The 14,869-nt window shown below is 53.9% G+C and overlaps 2 protein-coding genes across 4 annotated transcripts; one reads left to right on the forward strand and one right to left on the reverse strand.

Moving 5' to 3' along the window:
• Positions 1 to 217: 217 nt before the first annotated feature.
• On the forward strand, positions 218 to 11,693 carry RASGRP4 (RAS guanyl releasing protein 4). 3 transcript variants are annotated; one of them, XM_020978574.2, is made up of 17 exons: positions 218 to 766; positions 4,371 to 4,552; positions 5,235 to 5,340; positions 5,450 to 5,512; positions 5,888 to 6,019; positions 6,156 to 6,306; positions 7,146 to 7,319; positions 8,016 to 8,132; positions 8,509 to 8,784; positions 9,201 to 9,281; positions 9,387 to 9,491; positions 9,583 to 9,701; positions 9,941 to 10,085; positions 10,875 to 10,911; positions 10,995 to 11,108; positions 11,217 to 11,362; positions 11,486 to 11,693. In XM_020978574.2, the coding sequence occupies exons 1-16, from the start codon at positions 744 to 746 to the stop codon at positions 11,348 to 11,350; spliced, it is 1,959 nt and encodes a 652-aa protein (XP_020834233.1). In that variant the 5' UTR covers positions 218 to 743; the 3' UTR covers positions 11,351 to 11,362; positions 11,486 to 11,693. The 3 variants fall into 3 exon arrangements, with proteins under 3 accessions (XP_020834233.1, XP_020834242.1, XP_078001928.1); XM_078145802.1 differs by lacking the exon at positions 218 to 766 and adding an exon at positions 1,444 to 1,464; XM_020978583.2 differs by lacking the exon at positions 8,509 to 8,784.
• FAM98C (family with sequence similarity 98 member C) lies at positions 11,663 to 14,415 on the reverse strand. Its single transcript, XM_020978596.2, has 7 exons — positions 14,254 to 14,415; positions 13,983 to 14,170; positions 13,720 to 13,854; positions 13,134 to 13,318; positions 12,605 to 12,682; positions 12,357 to 12,473; positions 11,663 to 12,107 (listed from the first exon to the last, which is right to left on the reverse strand). The coding sequence occupies exons 1-7, from the start codon at positions 14,331 to 14,333 to the stop codon at positions 11,814 to 11,816; spliced, it is 1,077 nt and encodes a 358-aa protein (XP_020834255.1). The 5' UTR covers positions 14,334 to 14,415; the 3' UTR covers positions 11,663 to 11,813.
• Positions 14,416 to 14,869: the final 454 nt, after the last annotated feature.

Below are 14,869 nucleotides of genomic sequence, written 5' to 3' on the forward strand. Positions count from 1 at the left end.
GTGTCATGGGAGAGGAAAGAGGGGAGCCCCAGGGATCTCCAATCACTTACAGTCATTATGTTTTATCATCCATCCCTTTCACTCTTTCCTCTGTGGGGCAAGGAGGGGGCATCTCCAACTTCCCTTGAGGTCCAGGCCCACTTCTGCTCCTCCCCTCCCCTCTAGCCTCGCAGAGAACCAGGTACAGCCTCACAGATCCTCGAGGGGGAGGGCAACAACATCTGCTTTCTCCTTGGGCACAGCTGGATTTACTATAGAGACGGCTGGAAGAACATCTGCAAGAAGCAGGTGGTAAAGTCAATGTCTCAGCCAGAGTGAGAAAGAGTCAGGGGGAAGGGACAGACCATAAGAAGAGAATCTGAGACAGAGATAATTGGGCTTGACAGAGGAAAAAAAGAAGCAAAGATTGTGAGAGAGAAGATAAATATCAAGAGAAACAGAGAGGGACAGAAATACCCAGCAAGACTGAGACGGAGACCCAGGCGGAGCTAGAGGGCCAGTGCAGGAGCCTCAGAGGATCCCCCTCCCCCAGGCTACCCACTGCTGGTCTCTCCCTGTATCTCTTCCTCTCTTTCTGACAGGCAGTGGGGGAAGGGGGTCAGTTCCTCTTTCACTGGAAGGAAAAAAGTCCAGGCTCCAGTAGCTGTGAGGGGGCCCTGAGGGGGAGGGGCCCAGAGCCACCCAACCCAGCCTGGGCTACCTAGGAGCCTAGACCTCCTCCCTCTCCCTCCCCAGGGGGCAACATGAACCGGAAAGAAAGCAAGAGGTGAGGGGATCCCCTGGCCCCTGCCCCTCCTTCCTTACTGACTCCCTTCCTCCTGTTCTCCAGGCCCCTCCCATTCTCTCTATATCTGTCTCTTATTGGGGGTGGGGGGATTATAGGGAGGACGGAGGGGAGAGAGAAGTGATCTATCCAAGGATACGTAGAAAACTAGGTTGCCTAGACGTTTAGGATCTTGCCTCCTTAAGGGAAGGATGAGGAGGAGAGAGGGAGAGGGTTAAATTGGATGCTTAAGGAACCACCCAGTTCTGACATTCTCTCTTCTAAGGCCCCTTCCAGTGCTACGATTCTGTGTTTTAAGGAAATCTTCTAGCTCTGATATTCTCTCCCAGTTCTGACATTCTGTGTTCTAAGGATTTTCCAACTCTACGGTTCTGAGTCCTAAGAGCACTCCCTCTGACATTCTATGCTTTATATTCTAAGAACTGTCGCAGTCTTCCCTGCCCTTAGAGAAGAAGGAGCTCTTCAAGTTATTATTCTAGGGGGAAAGTCAATCCAAAGTGGGGTGGGAGGAAGAGACCAGACACTTGGGTCCCCTCTAGACTCCTCTTCCTCTAGGCTGCGGGCTGAGGTGCAGTATGTGTGGGTTGGTCCACTCTGATCTTGGGCAAAGTGTTCTTCTTTTCTGGGCTTCAGTTTTCTCCTCCATAAAAAGAAAGTGGATGACTGAAATGATCACTAAGGTACCAGCTAATGCCAAAATGATGAATGTCACCCAACCTGTGTATTTTTGTGTCTGTCTGTCCAAACCCAACAATGAAACTGTGTAACTGTGTCCCTATCACTCAGCAACTGTGTTTAACATTGTAACTGTCTCCATGTGTAACTTTATGTCTCTATCTCTGTAATTGTGTATGACATTGTAACTCTACCACTAGTATAACTTTGTATCTATCTGTATAACATTGAAACTGTCTCTGTCTCTGCAACTGTGTATAACATTGTAACGGCTATCTCTGTGTAACTTTCTCTCTCTCTCTCTCTCTCTCTCTCTCTCTCTCTCTCTCTCTCTCTCTTCACTGCCTATTTATTTTTCTATGTATAAACATAGATCTCTGTGTGTTTGTATCTTTCTGCAACATTTGAGGAATTTGTGGGTCCCTCTGTGTACACCTATGGGTAGCACTGTGTCACTCTCAATCTCTTGTAATGCTATTATTTATAACCTCTCTGAGTGTAACATTGTGGCTGTGATTCCACCTGTTTCTGATGCCATATGGCTCTGTGTGTGTGTGTGTGTGTGTGTGTGTGTGTGTGTGTGTGCTCAGCTCACACTGTAGGCTTGTGATGTAATGAAAAGATCCCTAGACTTGGAAAAAAAATAGGAGACCCAGATTCAAGCCTCTTACTTTTCCTTGAGCTCATTATGTCATGTCTTGGGGCCTCAATTTTTTTTATCTGTACAATGAGGAATTGTAGACCTGGAAGGAACCTTAAACATCATTTGGTCCACCCATCTCATTTTTAAGGGTTTTTTTTTGGGGGGGGAGACAATTGGGGTTAAGTGGGTCACACAGCTAGTAAGTGTTATGTGTCTGAGGTCAAATTTGAACTCAGGTCCTCCTGACTCCAGGGCTGGTGTTCTATCCACTGCGCCATCTAGCTGCCCTGCAACAGCCTCATTTTATAGATGAGGAAACTGAGGTCCCAAGACGTTAAGAGGTTAGCTCAGTGTCACACAGGTGGTAGTGAATCTGGGATTCAAACACAGATCCCACTTCACATCTGCAACTCTTTCTGCTCATGCTGATTGGCTCCGCTGTAAAGGTGGGGGCCTAAGGGTGTGCATTACTTCCTCTGTGGCTAGGCATGGTTGTTTTCTGATTTCGTTTGGATGAATTGCTTTTTCTTTCCTCTTTCTTATCTTTGCTCCAGGGGAAGGTTCTGTGGGGGAGGGGAATGAAGGTGATACAGAAACAAAAGGTCTTTCTCTTTCACTTCCCTCTATTTATCTCTCTATCTCTCCATCTGTCTCTCCTTCTCTATCTGCTGCCTTAGAGTTGACCAAGTCTAACCTCATCTCTGTCTCTAAGGAGGAGGTTAGCCTTGGTGAACTCTAAGGCAGCTTCAAGGTCTAAGTCCTTTGATTAAAATCCTCTCTTTCACACCAGCCATGTGAACGTACAGAAGTCATATAACTTCTCTAGACCTCAGTTTCCTTTCCCGTAACATGAGGCTGATATTAGTACTTTGCACCTTCCAGAATTATTGTGGAGGAAGCACTTTATGACCCTGATGTCATTTTAGAAATGAGTTATTATTATCACTCTGTGTCATCCATATCCATCTGTCTATGTTGGTATGTTTGTCTCTTTCTGCCTGCTTCCCTCCCACCCCAACCCCACATCCAAGGATGCCCCCAAAATAGTCTCCTCTACTGGAAAACCACTAGGTCCCAAGGGGTAGGGCAAAAGAGTCTAGCATACTTGGGTTGTAGGGCTCCCCCTGCCACCCAGGGCTGGAAACTCCAGGTTGCTAGGGACCTCAGGGAGTCTCCTGACCCCTAATTTTACCAGGGCTCTACTCTCTTCTGAGGGAGATGGGCCAGGACCAGGGACAGGGAAAGACCTGCCTGGCAGCAGGTAAGAGAAGGACAGCAAAGAAGGAAAGGACTTTAATACTTCTCCTTCTGCTGGAGGAAGTGGGGGAGCCAGGCAGGGGAAGGGGAAGGAGCTGAGGCTCTGGGCCACTCCCAGTTGCCTGCACACCCTAGCACTTGGTGTGTGTGTGGGGGAGGGGTTGCTGTACATTGACTAGAGGCCTCAGAGGCTTTCCCCAATATGGATTCATGTGGAAGAGAAAACTTGTGAATATTTCCTCTTCCTCTGGTTCCATCTTTCCTTCTTTGTTCCAAGAGACCTGGATTTAAGTCCTACCTCAGCACCATTATGACCAAAGACCTCCCCTCTCTGGGTCTCAGTTTCCTCATCTGTAAAATGACAGATTTGGTCTAGACAATTTGTCCCAGCTTTAACATTCTGTGATTGCTCTCCATAACTATCTTTTTTCATCACTTTCCTTGTGTTTCTACCCTGCCTTCTATATCTTTTCTGTCCTTTCTCTAGATCTGCTCTGTCTTTCCTTCTTTGTCCTTTTCTCTCTCCCCCTCTATGCTGGGTCTCATAAGTTCCCCTCATCCCTGGGTCTCCCCCCCCCCATTCCCCAGAAGTCCCTCTGTTCCATGCTGGATGGTTTATTTTTAACCTTTCCTTGAAGCTATCTCAGCCCGAGGGACTCAGTCCAGCTCAGAGAAGCCTGGAGTCAGTGACTGAATACTCCCTCATCCCCATTCCCTAAAGCTGGCAGCCCAGATGCCTGGAATCCTGCTAAACGGGAGACTGGCAAATAAGACATCTAGACCTCCCCAAGTCTCACCATATCTGAGGACTCTATTCACAATAGTTGGGGGGGGGGATCCTGGGTTGTGTGTGTGTGGGTGGAGTGTAATCTTGAGAGTGTGCCTGAAGTAAGTGATGCCTAGAGCAGCATGGATCTGTGAAATGGAGGCAGGGCTTAGGAGACACCCTGAACTGAGCCTGGAGTGATGAAGAGATAAAGGGGTGCTGTAACCCTGGGGTTCTGCCTGCAGGAAGTGTCACTTGGAATGCTTGGGAACTGCACCCAGCTGCGGGAGGGCCCGCCAGGGCCGGAGGCACATGACTTGCCCCAGCCCCCGGGAGATCACCAAGGTCATGGCCTCCATGACACTGGGACCGTTCACCAGAGGCTGCAGCCTGGATGAATTATTGGAGAAATGCATCCATTCCTTTGGTGAGTCCTCAGCACTGCATTTGCAAACACCCCCTCCTCATACCCTTCCTTCCTACACCTGTCCTCTAACCAGGCCACGAGATGGTGCCACAGAGCATTGGCCTGGAGTCAGGAAAACCTTTGTGTAAATATGGCCTCAGACACTTTTGATCCCAGGCAAGTCAATTAACCTTTGTTTGCCTCAATTTCCTCATCTGTAAAGTGGGGATAATAATAGCACCTCCTTCCCAGGATTATTGTCAGGATCAAATGAGATAATAATTGTAAAGTGCTTCACACAGTGCCTGGCACATAGTACACACTATATAAATGTTAGCTATTATTATTATTGTTGTTGTTGTTGTTATTGACCACTGACCCTTGACTGTCGGTTACTAACTACATAACTCCTAGTCCTCTGATCTCTGACCTGCCAGCCTCCAATCCTTGCCCCTCTGACAAAAGTGTGAAACTGTGGGTTGATGGACAGTCCCTTGGAATCAAAGTCAGAAAACCTGGATTCTAGTCCTAACTCCCCATGTGGCTAATGACAAGGGCTGTCCCTCTCTGGCCTTTGTGTCCCCACTTAGACAAGGAATGATGGGACTTGGCAATGATATTTAAGTATGGTGCCCCCCACCCCAACAAGATGCCTTGTGTTCCTTGACTCTCTCCACCCCCATCCCTCTCACCCCTGACACAGACACGGCCGGCGGACTGTGCCGAGGTGACCACATGCTCAACATGGCCTTGACCATGCATAGCTGGGTACTGTCCTCAGCTGACTTTGCCCGGCGCCTGCTCAGCATATATCCTCCAGGGGGGCAGTGGGAGAAGTGTAAAGGGAGGTGAGGGGTGGCCACGACTAAGGTGGGGGGGAGGTGGAAGCTGCCATGGCAAGACCCTTAACAGACCCACGTACCAGGAGGCCAAAGGAGATCGACAAGAGCAGAGACGGCTGCAGATCTGTAACCTAGTCAGGTGAGGACCCCTTCTTTCCCATGCCCTGGGACTCAGGGCAGACTCTGGCCACTGGGGGTATCTCTAAACCCAGAGAACTCCTTCAACATGCCTCAGCACAGAGCCTGCTCCACTAGACTTGGCCCTAACCTTCCTCCAAGAGACAGCCTACAGGACTAACTAGCTGTCAGAGACACCTCCCCCACCCCAAGATTCTCTAGCTTGAAGCCTCTGGCCCTTACTTTCCTCACTGTCAAATCAATGTGAACAGACTAAACGAGCCTTCCAGGAAGCAGGAAATCCTATAAACCTACATTGCCAGCTCCCAGAAATGCCCTCTGCCTCTCTCCCAGAGATCCCCTGGATTTGACCTCCTCCCCTTACTCCCTACCTCAGGTACTGGATGGGCCAATATCCCGAGGCCCTGCACCTGGAACCCCACCTCGATGAAATCATCAGCAGCTTCTGGGAACTGGTGAGGCAGGAGGGCAATGCAGCCCAGAGATGCCTCGGGACCCCCCCTGGGAGGTGAGGGATTTGTCACTGTCCACTCTCTTCTTCTGGTACCCCAGCCTTATCTACAGTGGCTCTTCTACCTCTTTTTTCTGTCATCGCTCCCTTATGTCCCTTCCCTCTGAATCATCTACCCCTTTTGCCTCCTCAGCCTGAGTCCTCCGGAGGGACCCCTCCCCCCACCCAACAGCCCAGGGCTGGGGAAGAAACGCAAGGTATCACTCATCTTTGACCACCTGCAGACAGGGGAGCTGGCAGAACATCTCACGGACCTAGAGTTCAGGGCTTTCCGGGCCATCACGGTGACGTCCTACAGATGGATGAATGTTGGAAGAAGGGAGAGAGGAAGAGAGCGACCTTTGCCCTGCTCACATGGACCTTGAGAAAGTCTATTATAGGGTGGAGACAGAGGGGTCCTGAAGTTAGAATTGGAGGCCTTGGATGGATTGGAGGATCCTGAAACAGAGCTTTGAGGGGGGAAAAGCTAGCTAGTGATTCAGGGCTGCGGACAAGAAACAAAGGCACCCAGTGGTCAGACCTGGGTGGGCTCAGGACTCAGGTTCTAAGTAAGAACTAGGGGCAGAGGCAGAGAGGAGCAAGTTTAACAAAATTCTAGAAGGCAAGAACTAGGTTCCTTTGTATCCAAAGCCTTATGCATTGATTAACAAAGTTGGATGAAGGAATGATCTGGATACTTGAGACCTAAGACTTGGCTGTGGGGGAGGTAGAGACTTGGGGTGGGGGTAGATGATTAGGTTCAGAGCTAGGCCTGGCAGGGGAGAAGATGGGGGAGCTAGGTGCTTTTCCTCCTGCGAGTGAGTTGGTGTGAGAGGATCAGGAATGTGGTCCAGATGTCATAGACAGAGGACTAGATGAAACCTTGGGTCTGAGACCCAGCTGGGAGGAGAGACAGGAAGCTCCAGTGGTCAGGGCTTGGGACCCAAGACAGCTCTGGTGACTTGTACCCTAAGACCTAGCTATGGAGGTCCCTGGCGAGTTTGGACTGGGGAAAGGCCTAGTGGTTCTGATGCTTATGTCCCGAGACAGGGCTATGAAGAGGGGCTACTTTTGAGACTTTGGGGCAGCTCTGTACCTGAGCCAAGGCTCAGGACATTCCTGAGTTTCTCTCCCCTCTCCCTAGCCTCAGGACCTGCGTGGCTATGTCCTCCATGGCTCAGTACGAGGCTGCCCAGCCCTGGAGGGCTCTGTAGGACTCACCAACAGCGTGTCCAGATGGGTACAGGTCATGGTCCTGAGCCGGCCCAGCCCGTCTCAGAGAGGCCAGGTGCTTGATAAGTTCATCCACGTGGCCCAGGTGAGATCTGGGGCCACAGCCACCCTGTCCTCCAAAGCAGCAGCATCCTAGGCTACATCCCAGGCCCCAGCTCCATCTCCTGGAGGCTTTTGGCCAAGAGCCAGGCCTCCTCAGATGCTTTTGACTTCCTGTTGCCCCCAGCTCCTCCTAACTCTATGACAGGCATTCCTAGAATCACAGATTTAAAGCTGGGGGAGGCGGGGGGGATCATCTAGTCCAATCCCCTCATTTTACAAGTGAGGAAACTGAGGCCAAGAGAGAGGAAGCCTGGCCCAAAGTAGCACAAGTGACTGTCCCACTTGGTCACACAAGGGACACAGAAGCAGAGTTCGGCTACTCATTGGGCTGTTCAGTCACATCCATCTCTAAGGACTTGTCTATGGGGTTTTCTTGGCAAAGATGCTGGAGCAGTTTGCCATTTCCTTCTCCAGTGTGTCTCCATTTAACAGACGAGGAAGTGAGGCAAATAGGGGTTAAGTGGCTTGCCCAGGGTCACACAGCTAGTGTTTGAGGTCACATTTGAACCTAGATTCACTTCTTTCCATCATGGGGGCCCAGGCTGGACTCCCACTCCCCCCCACCCGTCTGAATCCCACAAACACCTGCCTGACTCCCCATCATATCTACACATGGACCTGACCCTCCCCCCAGTCAGTGCCCGTTTATGTGACACTTTCACCCCTCTCTTCCTTCCAGAGGCTGCGGCAGCTGCAGAATTTTAACACGCTCATGGCGGTGACTGGTGGCCTATGCCACAGCGCCATCTCCCGGCTCAAGGATTCTCACGCACAGCTCAGCCCTGATAGCACTAAGGTGAGCCAGCCAGGCCTGCCCCCCAGGATAGCCTCTCTGCCCCCCTTCTCTTCCTGAGCACGGAATGCCTGAACTTGTGTGCCCATGGCCTCCCCCATCCGACCCACAAAGAGCCTGGGGGGCGTGTCCCTCTCCATTCTTTTTTATTTCCCAACTGCTCCTAATTCACTGAGCAACCCTGGCCCAGCCCTTTCCCCTCTCCTGGCCTCAGTTTCCCCCTTAGTAAAAGGAGGTGGGTGGTCTCTGAGGGTCCTTCCAGGGTCCTCAGGCCCAAGGGATGGGATTCTTCCAGTTCTGACCTCTCTTCTATCCCTGCCGTGCCATCTTGTCCTGTCCACTTTCCTTCTTTCTCCTTCTTTCTCCTCCAATGCTTCAGATCCTACTGGAGCTGACAGAGCTCCTGAGCTCCCACAACAATTATGCTCTCTATCGCCGGGCCTGGGCTGGCTGCTCAGGCTTCCGCCTGCCCATCCTGGGCGTCCACCTGAAGGACCTCGTCTCACTGCACCAGGCGATGCCCGACCACCTGCCGGATGGGCAGCTTCACATGGCCAAGCTTAATAGCCTCTACCTTAGGCTGCAAGAGCTCAGGGCTCTCCAGACCCAGAGTCCGCCTGGCAGTGCCAGCGAAGACCTGCTGCATCTGCTCACGGTGCAGGAAGACTGGGGTGGCAGGACTGAGGGCCCCTTCCCTTTCCTCACCTCAGTTTCCCTCTTAGTAAAAAGGAGGGAGGGAGGGAGGCTAACTCCCTTAACTTCCATGCAAAATGCTCCTGTCTGAATGGTCAGCACCAGCACAAGAAAACAGTATGTTTAAAAAAAAAAGAGAGGGGCTAATGCTGGAGGTAGAGTGCAGTGGGGAAAACCCCAGGGCCAAGTGGCTAACATCAGCTCTGCCACACCACCTTGGGTGAATCCCTTCCTCTCTAGGGATGTCAGTCACTTCTAACATAGTCTCAAGGAAGCATGAGGCAGGGAGGGGCGGACAGGAAGCAGGGATGGGGGACCTGAGGGGCCAGCTATGGGCAGAAGGGCACAGTCTATGATGCCTTCCCTTCTCTCCTTCAGCTGTCTCTGGATCTCTTCTACACAGAAGATGAGATTTATGAACTCTCCTATGCCCGGGAGCCCCGATGTCCCAAGACTCTGGTGAGAACTGCCCCATACACAGAGACATCCTAAACCTCTGAACTTTAAACCCCCTCTGGCTTTGCCTTCCAGGCTAATGTTTCCCCCCTATGTCCCTCTCTGCAGCCCCCTTCCCCCTTCAAAGCACCACTAGTAGTAGAGTGGGCTCCTGGAGTAGCCCCCAAGCCTGACAGGACCACTCTGAGCCGACATGTGGAACAGCTGGTGGAGGTGAGAGGAAGCCCGTGCGTGTGTCAGGGGGAAGAGGAGGTGGCAAAGGCAATGAGTTCGGGTTGACAGCCTGGGTCCTTTCCTTCCACAGTCTATTTTCAAAAACTATGACCCAGAAGGCCGGGGCACTATCTCTCAAGAAGACTTCGAACGCCTGTCGAGCAGTTTTCCCTTTGCCTGCCACGGCCTCCACCCACCCCCTCGACAGGGGTGAGGCACACACCAGGGTCCCTGGAAGGGGTGGGGGGGACAGCTGCAGTCCTGGATCCTTGGGAGGGGGTAAGGATTGGGGGCCCTGAATATGAGGGACGCTCACTCCATGTGAGGGAGGCTGGACCTTGGGGTCATTGAGGGCTACCAGGACATCTAGGGCCAGGGGAAAGGGGTAGGAGAGCCAGAACCCTGAGTAAGAACCTTGATTCAAACCCTTTTTACCTCGACTTGTCCAGTGACGGTCCCTTCAGCCAGGAGGAGCTGACAGCCTACCTGCTTCGGGCCAGTGCCATCTGTGCCAAGCTGGGCCTGTCATTTCTACACCCTTTCCATGAGGTCACTTTTAAGAAGCCCACATTCTGTGGCAGCTGCAGTGGTTTTGTAAGCACCTCTGCCCCTCCTCCCCCAGGTGCCTCACCCCCTGCCCCACTTCTCTATAAGACTGAAGGTGCCCAGTCCCTTCCACTGGGGACCAAGAGTTCAGCCCCCTAGGCACCCCAGGTATCCTCCTCCCCTCCCTGCCAGTCTTCCCCCCCTGGTTTCCAGCCCTAATTACTAATTTGGTTGACAAGTCCCTCATTCCAAGCCTGTTTCCCCATGTGGAAAATGAGTGGGTTTGATCAGATGCTCTTTAAGGATGCCTCAGACTTGAGGTTCCCTGCCCCAAATCTCCTCTGAGGACCTCAGTGTCCAGGCCCTGAGGATCCATTGTCACTGCCCCTTTAAGAACTGGGCATCTGGCTCATTGCTCTCTGCCTAAAACAGCCAAAAGAAACCTAAAAGCCCATAGCTTCTATCGGCTAAAATTTTTAAATGATGTGCAAGAGGCATAGGAAGGCTAGCCTTGGAGCCTGAAAGATAGGAAATAAAAGCCTGCTTCTGATACGTGCTGGCTGAGTGAACTTGGGCATGTCACTGATCTGTCACTGTTCCAGACAACGCTCTAACAAGACTCTACTAAGATACCCAGCAGGTGTCCACCTGCCTTGGTAGAGGGCATTCCATAGAGAAAGAAATCACAGGGCTGATTCTTATCCCTTAAAAACACATGTAGTTGGGAGCAGGAGGCAGAAAATCCCAAGCCAGATAGTTAAAAAAACAAAACTCAGCCCCCTCTGCAGTCCTTTTCCCCTCACTCCCCACCCCACACTTAATTTTCTTTCTCCTCAGCTATGGGGAGTCACCAAGCAGGGATACCGCTGCCGGGGTGAGTGATCGGGGGATGGAGAGGAAGGGGGACACTTTTGGGGCCCCACCTTCACTGAGCAGTCCTCCTTCCCCCTCCCCCAGACTGTGGGCTCTGCTGTCACCGCCACTGCAAGGACAGAGTGGAGGTCGAGTGCAAGAAGAAGGTGGGAGCTAGCTCTCCTGGGCTCCCTCCTCCGCAGGAAGTCCCCTCGACTGGTGAGGCCCCCTTTGAGGGCTGGTCCACTGAACCCTGGGAAGGGAACCAGGGACTCAAGAGCTGCAGGGTCGGGGGAAATTGCAAGACCCTACTTTCTCCCTTTTCAGGTTCTGAAGAGAGCTCCCCTCACCCATCACCTCCTGGGACCCAAAAGAGAACCCATCTTCGTCATGCCTGGACCCAAACTGAGTCTCCCCTGGATGGGGCTACCTCAGACAAGGCTCCTACCTCTGTGATATAGGAGACATAGCTGGTAAGAAGGCAGAGGAGACAGGGGATGGACAGAAGAGGTCGGGATAGGAGGGTGGAGATCCCACCAATGCCAAAGTCCTTGGGTGGAGTGCCTGTGCTCTCAGGGCCTTCCATGTGCCCACAGGATCACAGACTGCCAGTGTTGGAGAATTCTAATATGGAGCTGGGTGGTGCTGACTCAAAGCTGAAGCCAGTGACTTTGGAGACCCCTACTCCTTAAAGCCCCAGCACCCAAATCCCCAGCTTTGTCCTCCCTCTCCCCCATTCTCCTCCAGTCACAGGCAAAAACATGGGATGCAGATATTGTAAATTAAATCTATTTTTCCAGAGAACTTGGCTTTGGTGGGAATGGGAATTGGGGGGGGAGCTGGATGCAAACCCTGGGGTCCTTCAGCCCCCCCAACAGTGACAGAGGGCTCCAGATGGGTGCCCAATGGATGGCAGTATCCTGTTCACCGTCTCTTCTTCTTTCGTCCCCAGTGCTGGTGCCCAGCCTCTCGACGGCTCTGCCAGGTGGGCATAGGGGCCTCCAGCTCATTGGGCCGGCCCCCTCTGTCAGGAACTGGGCCCATCAGCACCTTGTTGATGGGGCAGCAGGTGGCTAGGCGGGCAGCCCGACCTGAGGCTGGGACCAGTCGAGAGAGGTCAGCCCGGGAAGCTAAGACGTGGGCAAGGGAGATTTCAGATTCGGGGGCCAACCCCTGACGTAGGGGCTTCAAGACGTTTGTCATGGCAGTACCCTGGGTCTGGGGAGAAGACAAAATGGGCTGAGAGAGCAACTCTAGTGGCCCCAAGCTTTGGCAGCAAAGCTCCTTCACTAGCTCAGTATATGCCTCACATTCTGGACCTCAGTTTACCCATATGTAAAATGCAAGGGAAAGAGCCAGATGAGCTCTAGGGTCCCTTCCAGTTCTTCCATTCTAAGAATCCAAGATTCTAAGACTGTTTCAGTCCAAGCTCCAAGTGCTCCTCTCTCTGCCCTCCTCACTACCCACCTGGGCCCGCTCCGTCCAATGGAAGGCAGATGCTGTGAGATCCAGCCTGGTCAGCATGAGGCGACGGCGGTAGCAGTACTGATCTCGTAGGCAGCTGGAGAGGGTACTCAGGGCCTCCTAGGCCAGGGAATTGTACAGTCACCCCTTAGCTTCCCAAACCCCCATGTGCCCAGATCCACTACCTTTTTCCTCCCTGGTCCTAGAAAGGGTAAGGGGGGGATGGATGGGGGACAGGAAATCTCTCATACCCATTGAGTAACATCCAGAGGCTGAGTGAGTAGGGGGTCCAGGTGTCCAGGGGGCAGTGCGGGAAGCAAATCTGAGATCTAGAAGTGGGGGGAAGAAAGGGAGGTTTGTGGGTCGGAAAGGGAAAAACTAGAGAAGAAGGATTCTGCCACGCTCTCTCTTTCACATGACATTTCCCCGGCGACTCCTCTAACGCTGCTGTTGAGGAGACAAGAAAGAAGAAAGCCGGCTGCCAGTTGTAGATTACAGAATTTGGAGTTGGTTAGAGATAGAATCTAGTTTATCCTAGCTCAGTCCTACCCCGGGAAATGAGAACTGGGGGTGGGGGGTGGGCAGAGAGGAAATGATAAAGTGGGTGTGGAATGTACGGATTGGGGTGGGCTGCCTAGAAGAGGGGGTCTGTGAAGAACTGGACAGTAAAGGAGATTGGAGGGGCAGAGAGGGGAGAGAAGAAGGAACATTAGCCACCGAAAGTTCGCCTCAAGTCTGGAAGGTTTCAGAAGGTGCCCAAGAGGCAAGGAAGCCCTTCACCTTTGCATGGACATCTCTCAGCAACTGGCTGGCTGGGGTTCCTGGCTCCGGCTGGGGCATCCCCAGAGCCTGGAGAGTCAGGGCCAGCTCCCCCTGAGCTTTCTCCTGTGCCTCAGCATGTGAGGGGTCAGGTGGGCTGCGGAGACTCAGGAGGCGAGCTGCCTGGAGCTCTGAACAGAGGAAGCCTGAGAAGGGAACAGAGAAAGAATGGCGACAGGTAGGAATGCCAGGGAAGGGGTTGCAGAGGAAAGGGATTAACTCTCTTCCCTCTGGCCCTGCCCCCGAGTTACAGCCCTAATCCCTCAATTCCAACCGGGTGCTCTCAGATCCATATCCCCTTTTGAATTCTTAGCCCACCCGGGCCTCGGCTTCTAAAGTCCCAGCCCCTGCCCCCTCTGCAAATCCCACCCGATGACTCCCTCCCCTCTCAGTCTCTCTGTCACAGGGTTCTGAGCCCTCCCCTCAGCCTCCCAGCCTCGGGACTCTAATCCCTCCCCTCTCAACGTCCCGGTCCCTCCCGGCGCCTGAACCCGCCCCCTCTCCGCGACGGCCCCGCCACTGCGTTTGAAGCCTTCCCCGCCCTCACGCAGCAGGCTCAGGCGACTGCCGGGGGTCCCGAGCCGAGCCGTGGGGTTCCCCGTCGTGAGGGCCCGGTCCGGGCAGTGCAGCTCCCGTAGCAGGCAGCTCAGCTCCAGAAGGAAGCAGTCTTCCGTTTCAGGGCCTGCGGGGGAAGGGGCCGCTGAGTGCTGGGGCCGGGCCCGCCCCGTGCTAGCCATCAGGACACGCTCTTACCACTCCAGGGGCGGCCTCCCCCTCCCGGGCCTGTCCAGCCCGGCTGGCTCCGCTCACCGTCCGCGTCTCCAGCGCTCAGGACCGCCCCTTCCTTCAAGGCCCCCAGCGCTCCGAGCTCGGCAGCCAGACGTGCGCACAGCGTTCGGAAGTGGGCGCACGACACTCCGCGGGCCACTGCCTCGGCTAGCCTGGCGCCTGCCTCCGTCTCCGCCCAGGGCTCCTTTCCCGGGGAGCCTACCTCGGACCTACCCCGAGGAGGAGGCGAAGGTGAGGCGGGGCCGGCTCCGGCACCGTGCCCACCCCGAGCGCGCCGCTGCCCAGCTCTCACCCAAGGGCCCGCACGGCCCGCGCCAACCAGGCCGCCTCCTCCAGGCTCCCCGCCGGCGGCGACTCTTCCGACGCCTCCATCCCCCAGACCGCCGGCCGGTCCAGGGCCCTCCCTCCCGGCGAAGCCACCTTTGAACGGCTGGCCCCGCCCTCAGGCCGGCTGCGGCTGCGGCTTGGGAGCCTCCCAGCTCGGGGGCGGGGCGGGCCTCGCCGGGCCGCGCCTCCTTATTGGCCCGCGAGCCGGCAGGTTCTAGGCCGAGGGGGCGTTCGTTCCCATAGCAGCCGAAACCCAGGGGAGGGAGCGTTCGTGACTGGTGGAAGAGCCCAGCACAGTCGTCGTGACCTCAGCGTGTGTGTGTGCGCGCGCGCATGTGCATGTATGTACTCTTGCCTCCCTCCCGTTAGCCGATTCCCTAGTACTCCAGAGTCCGTTCCCACTCCTACGGATCTGAATAGGCAGAAGTACAGTGGGAAAGAGCGCTGCATTTGGAGTCAGAGGCCCTGGGTTCGAATAATAGCAATAATGACTAGCATTTGCACCGAACTTTAAAAATATTCTTACAAATGATAGCTAGCATTTATATAGCGCTTTAATGCAATATATCTTATCCAACAAT

This window comes from Phascolarctos cinereus, unplaced genomic scaffold (assembly GCF_003287225.1).
Source record: "Phascolarctos cinereus isolate Bilbo 61053 unplaced genomic scaffold, phaCin_HiC Scaffold_726;HRSCAF=1367, whole genome shotgun sequence".
Lineage (NCBI taxonomy): Eukaryota > Metazoa > Chordata > Mammalia > Diprotodontia > Phascolarctidae > Phascolarctos > Phascolarctos cinereus.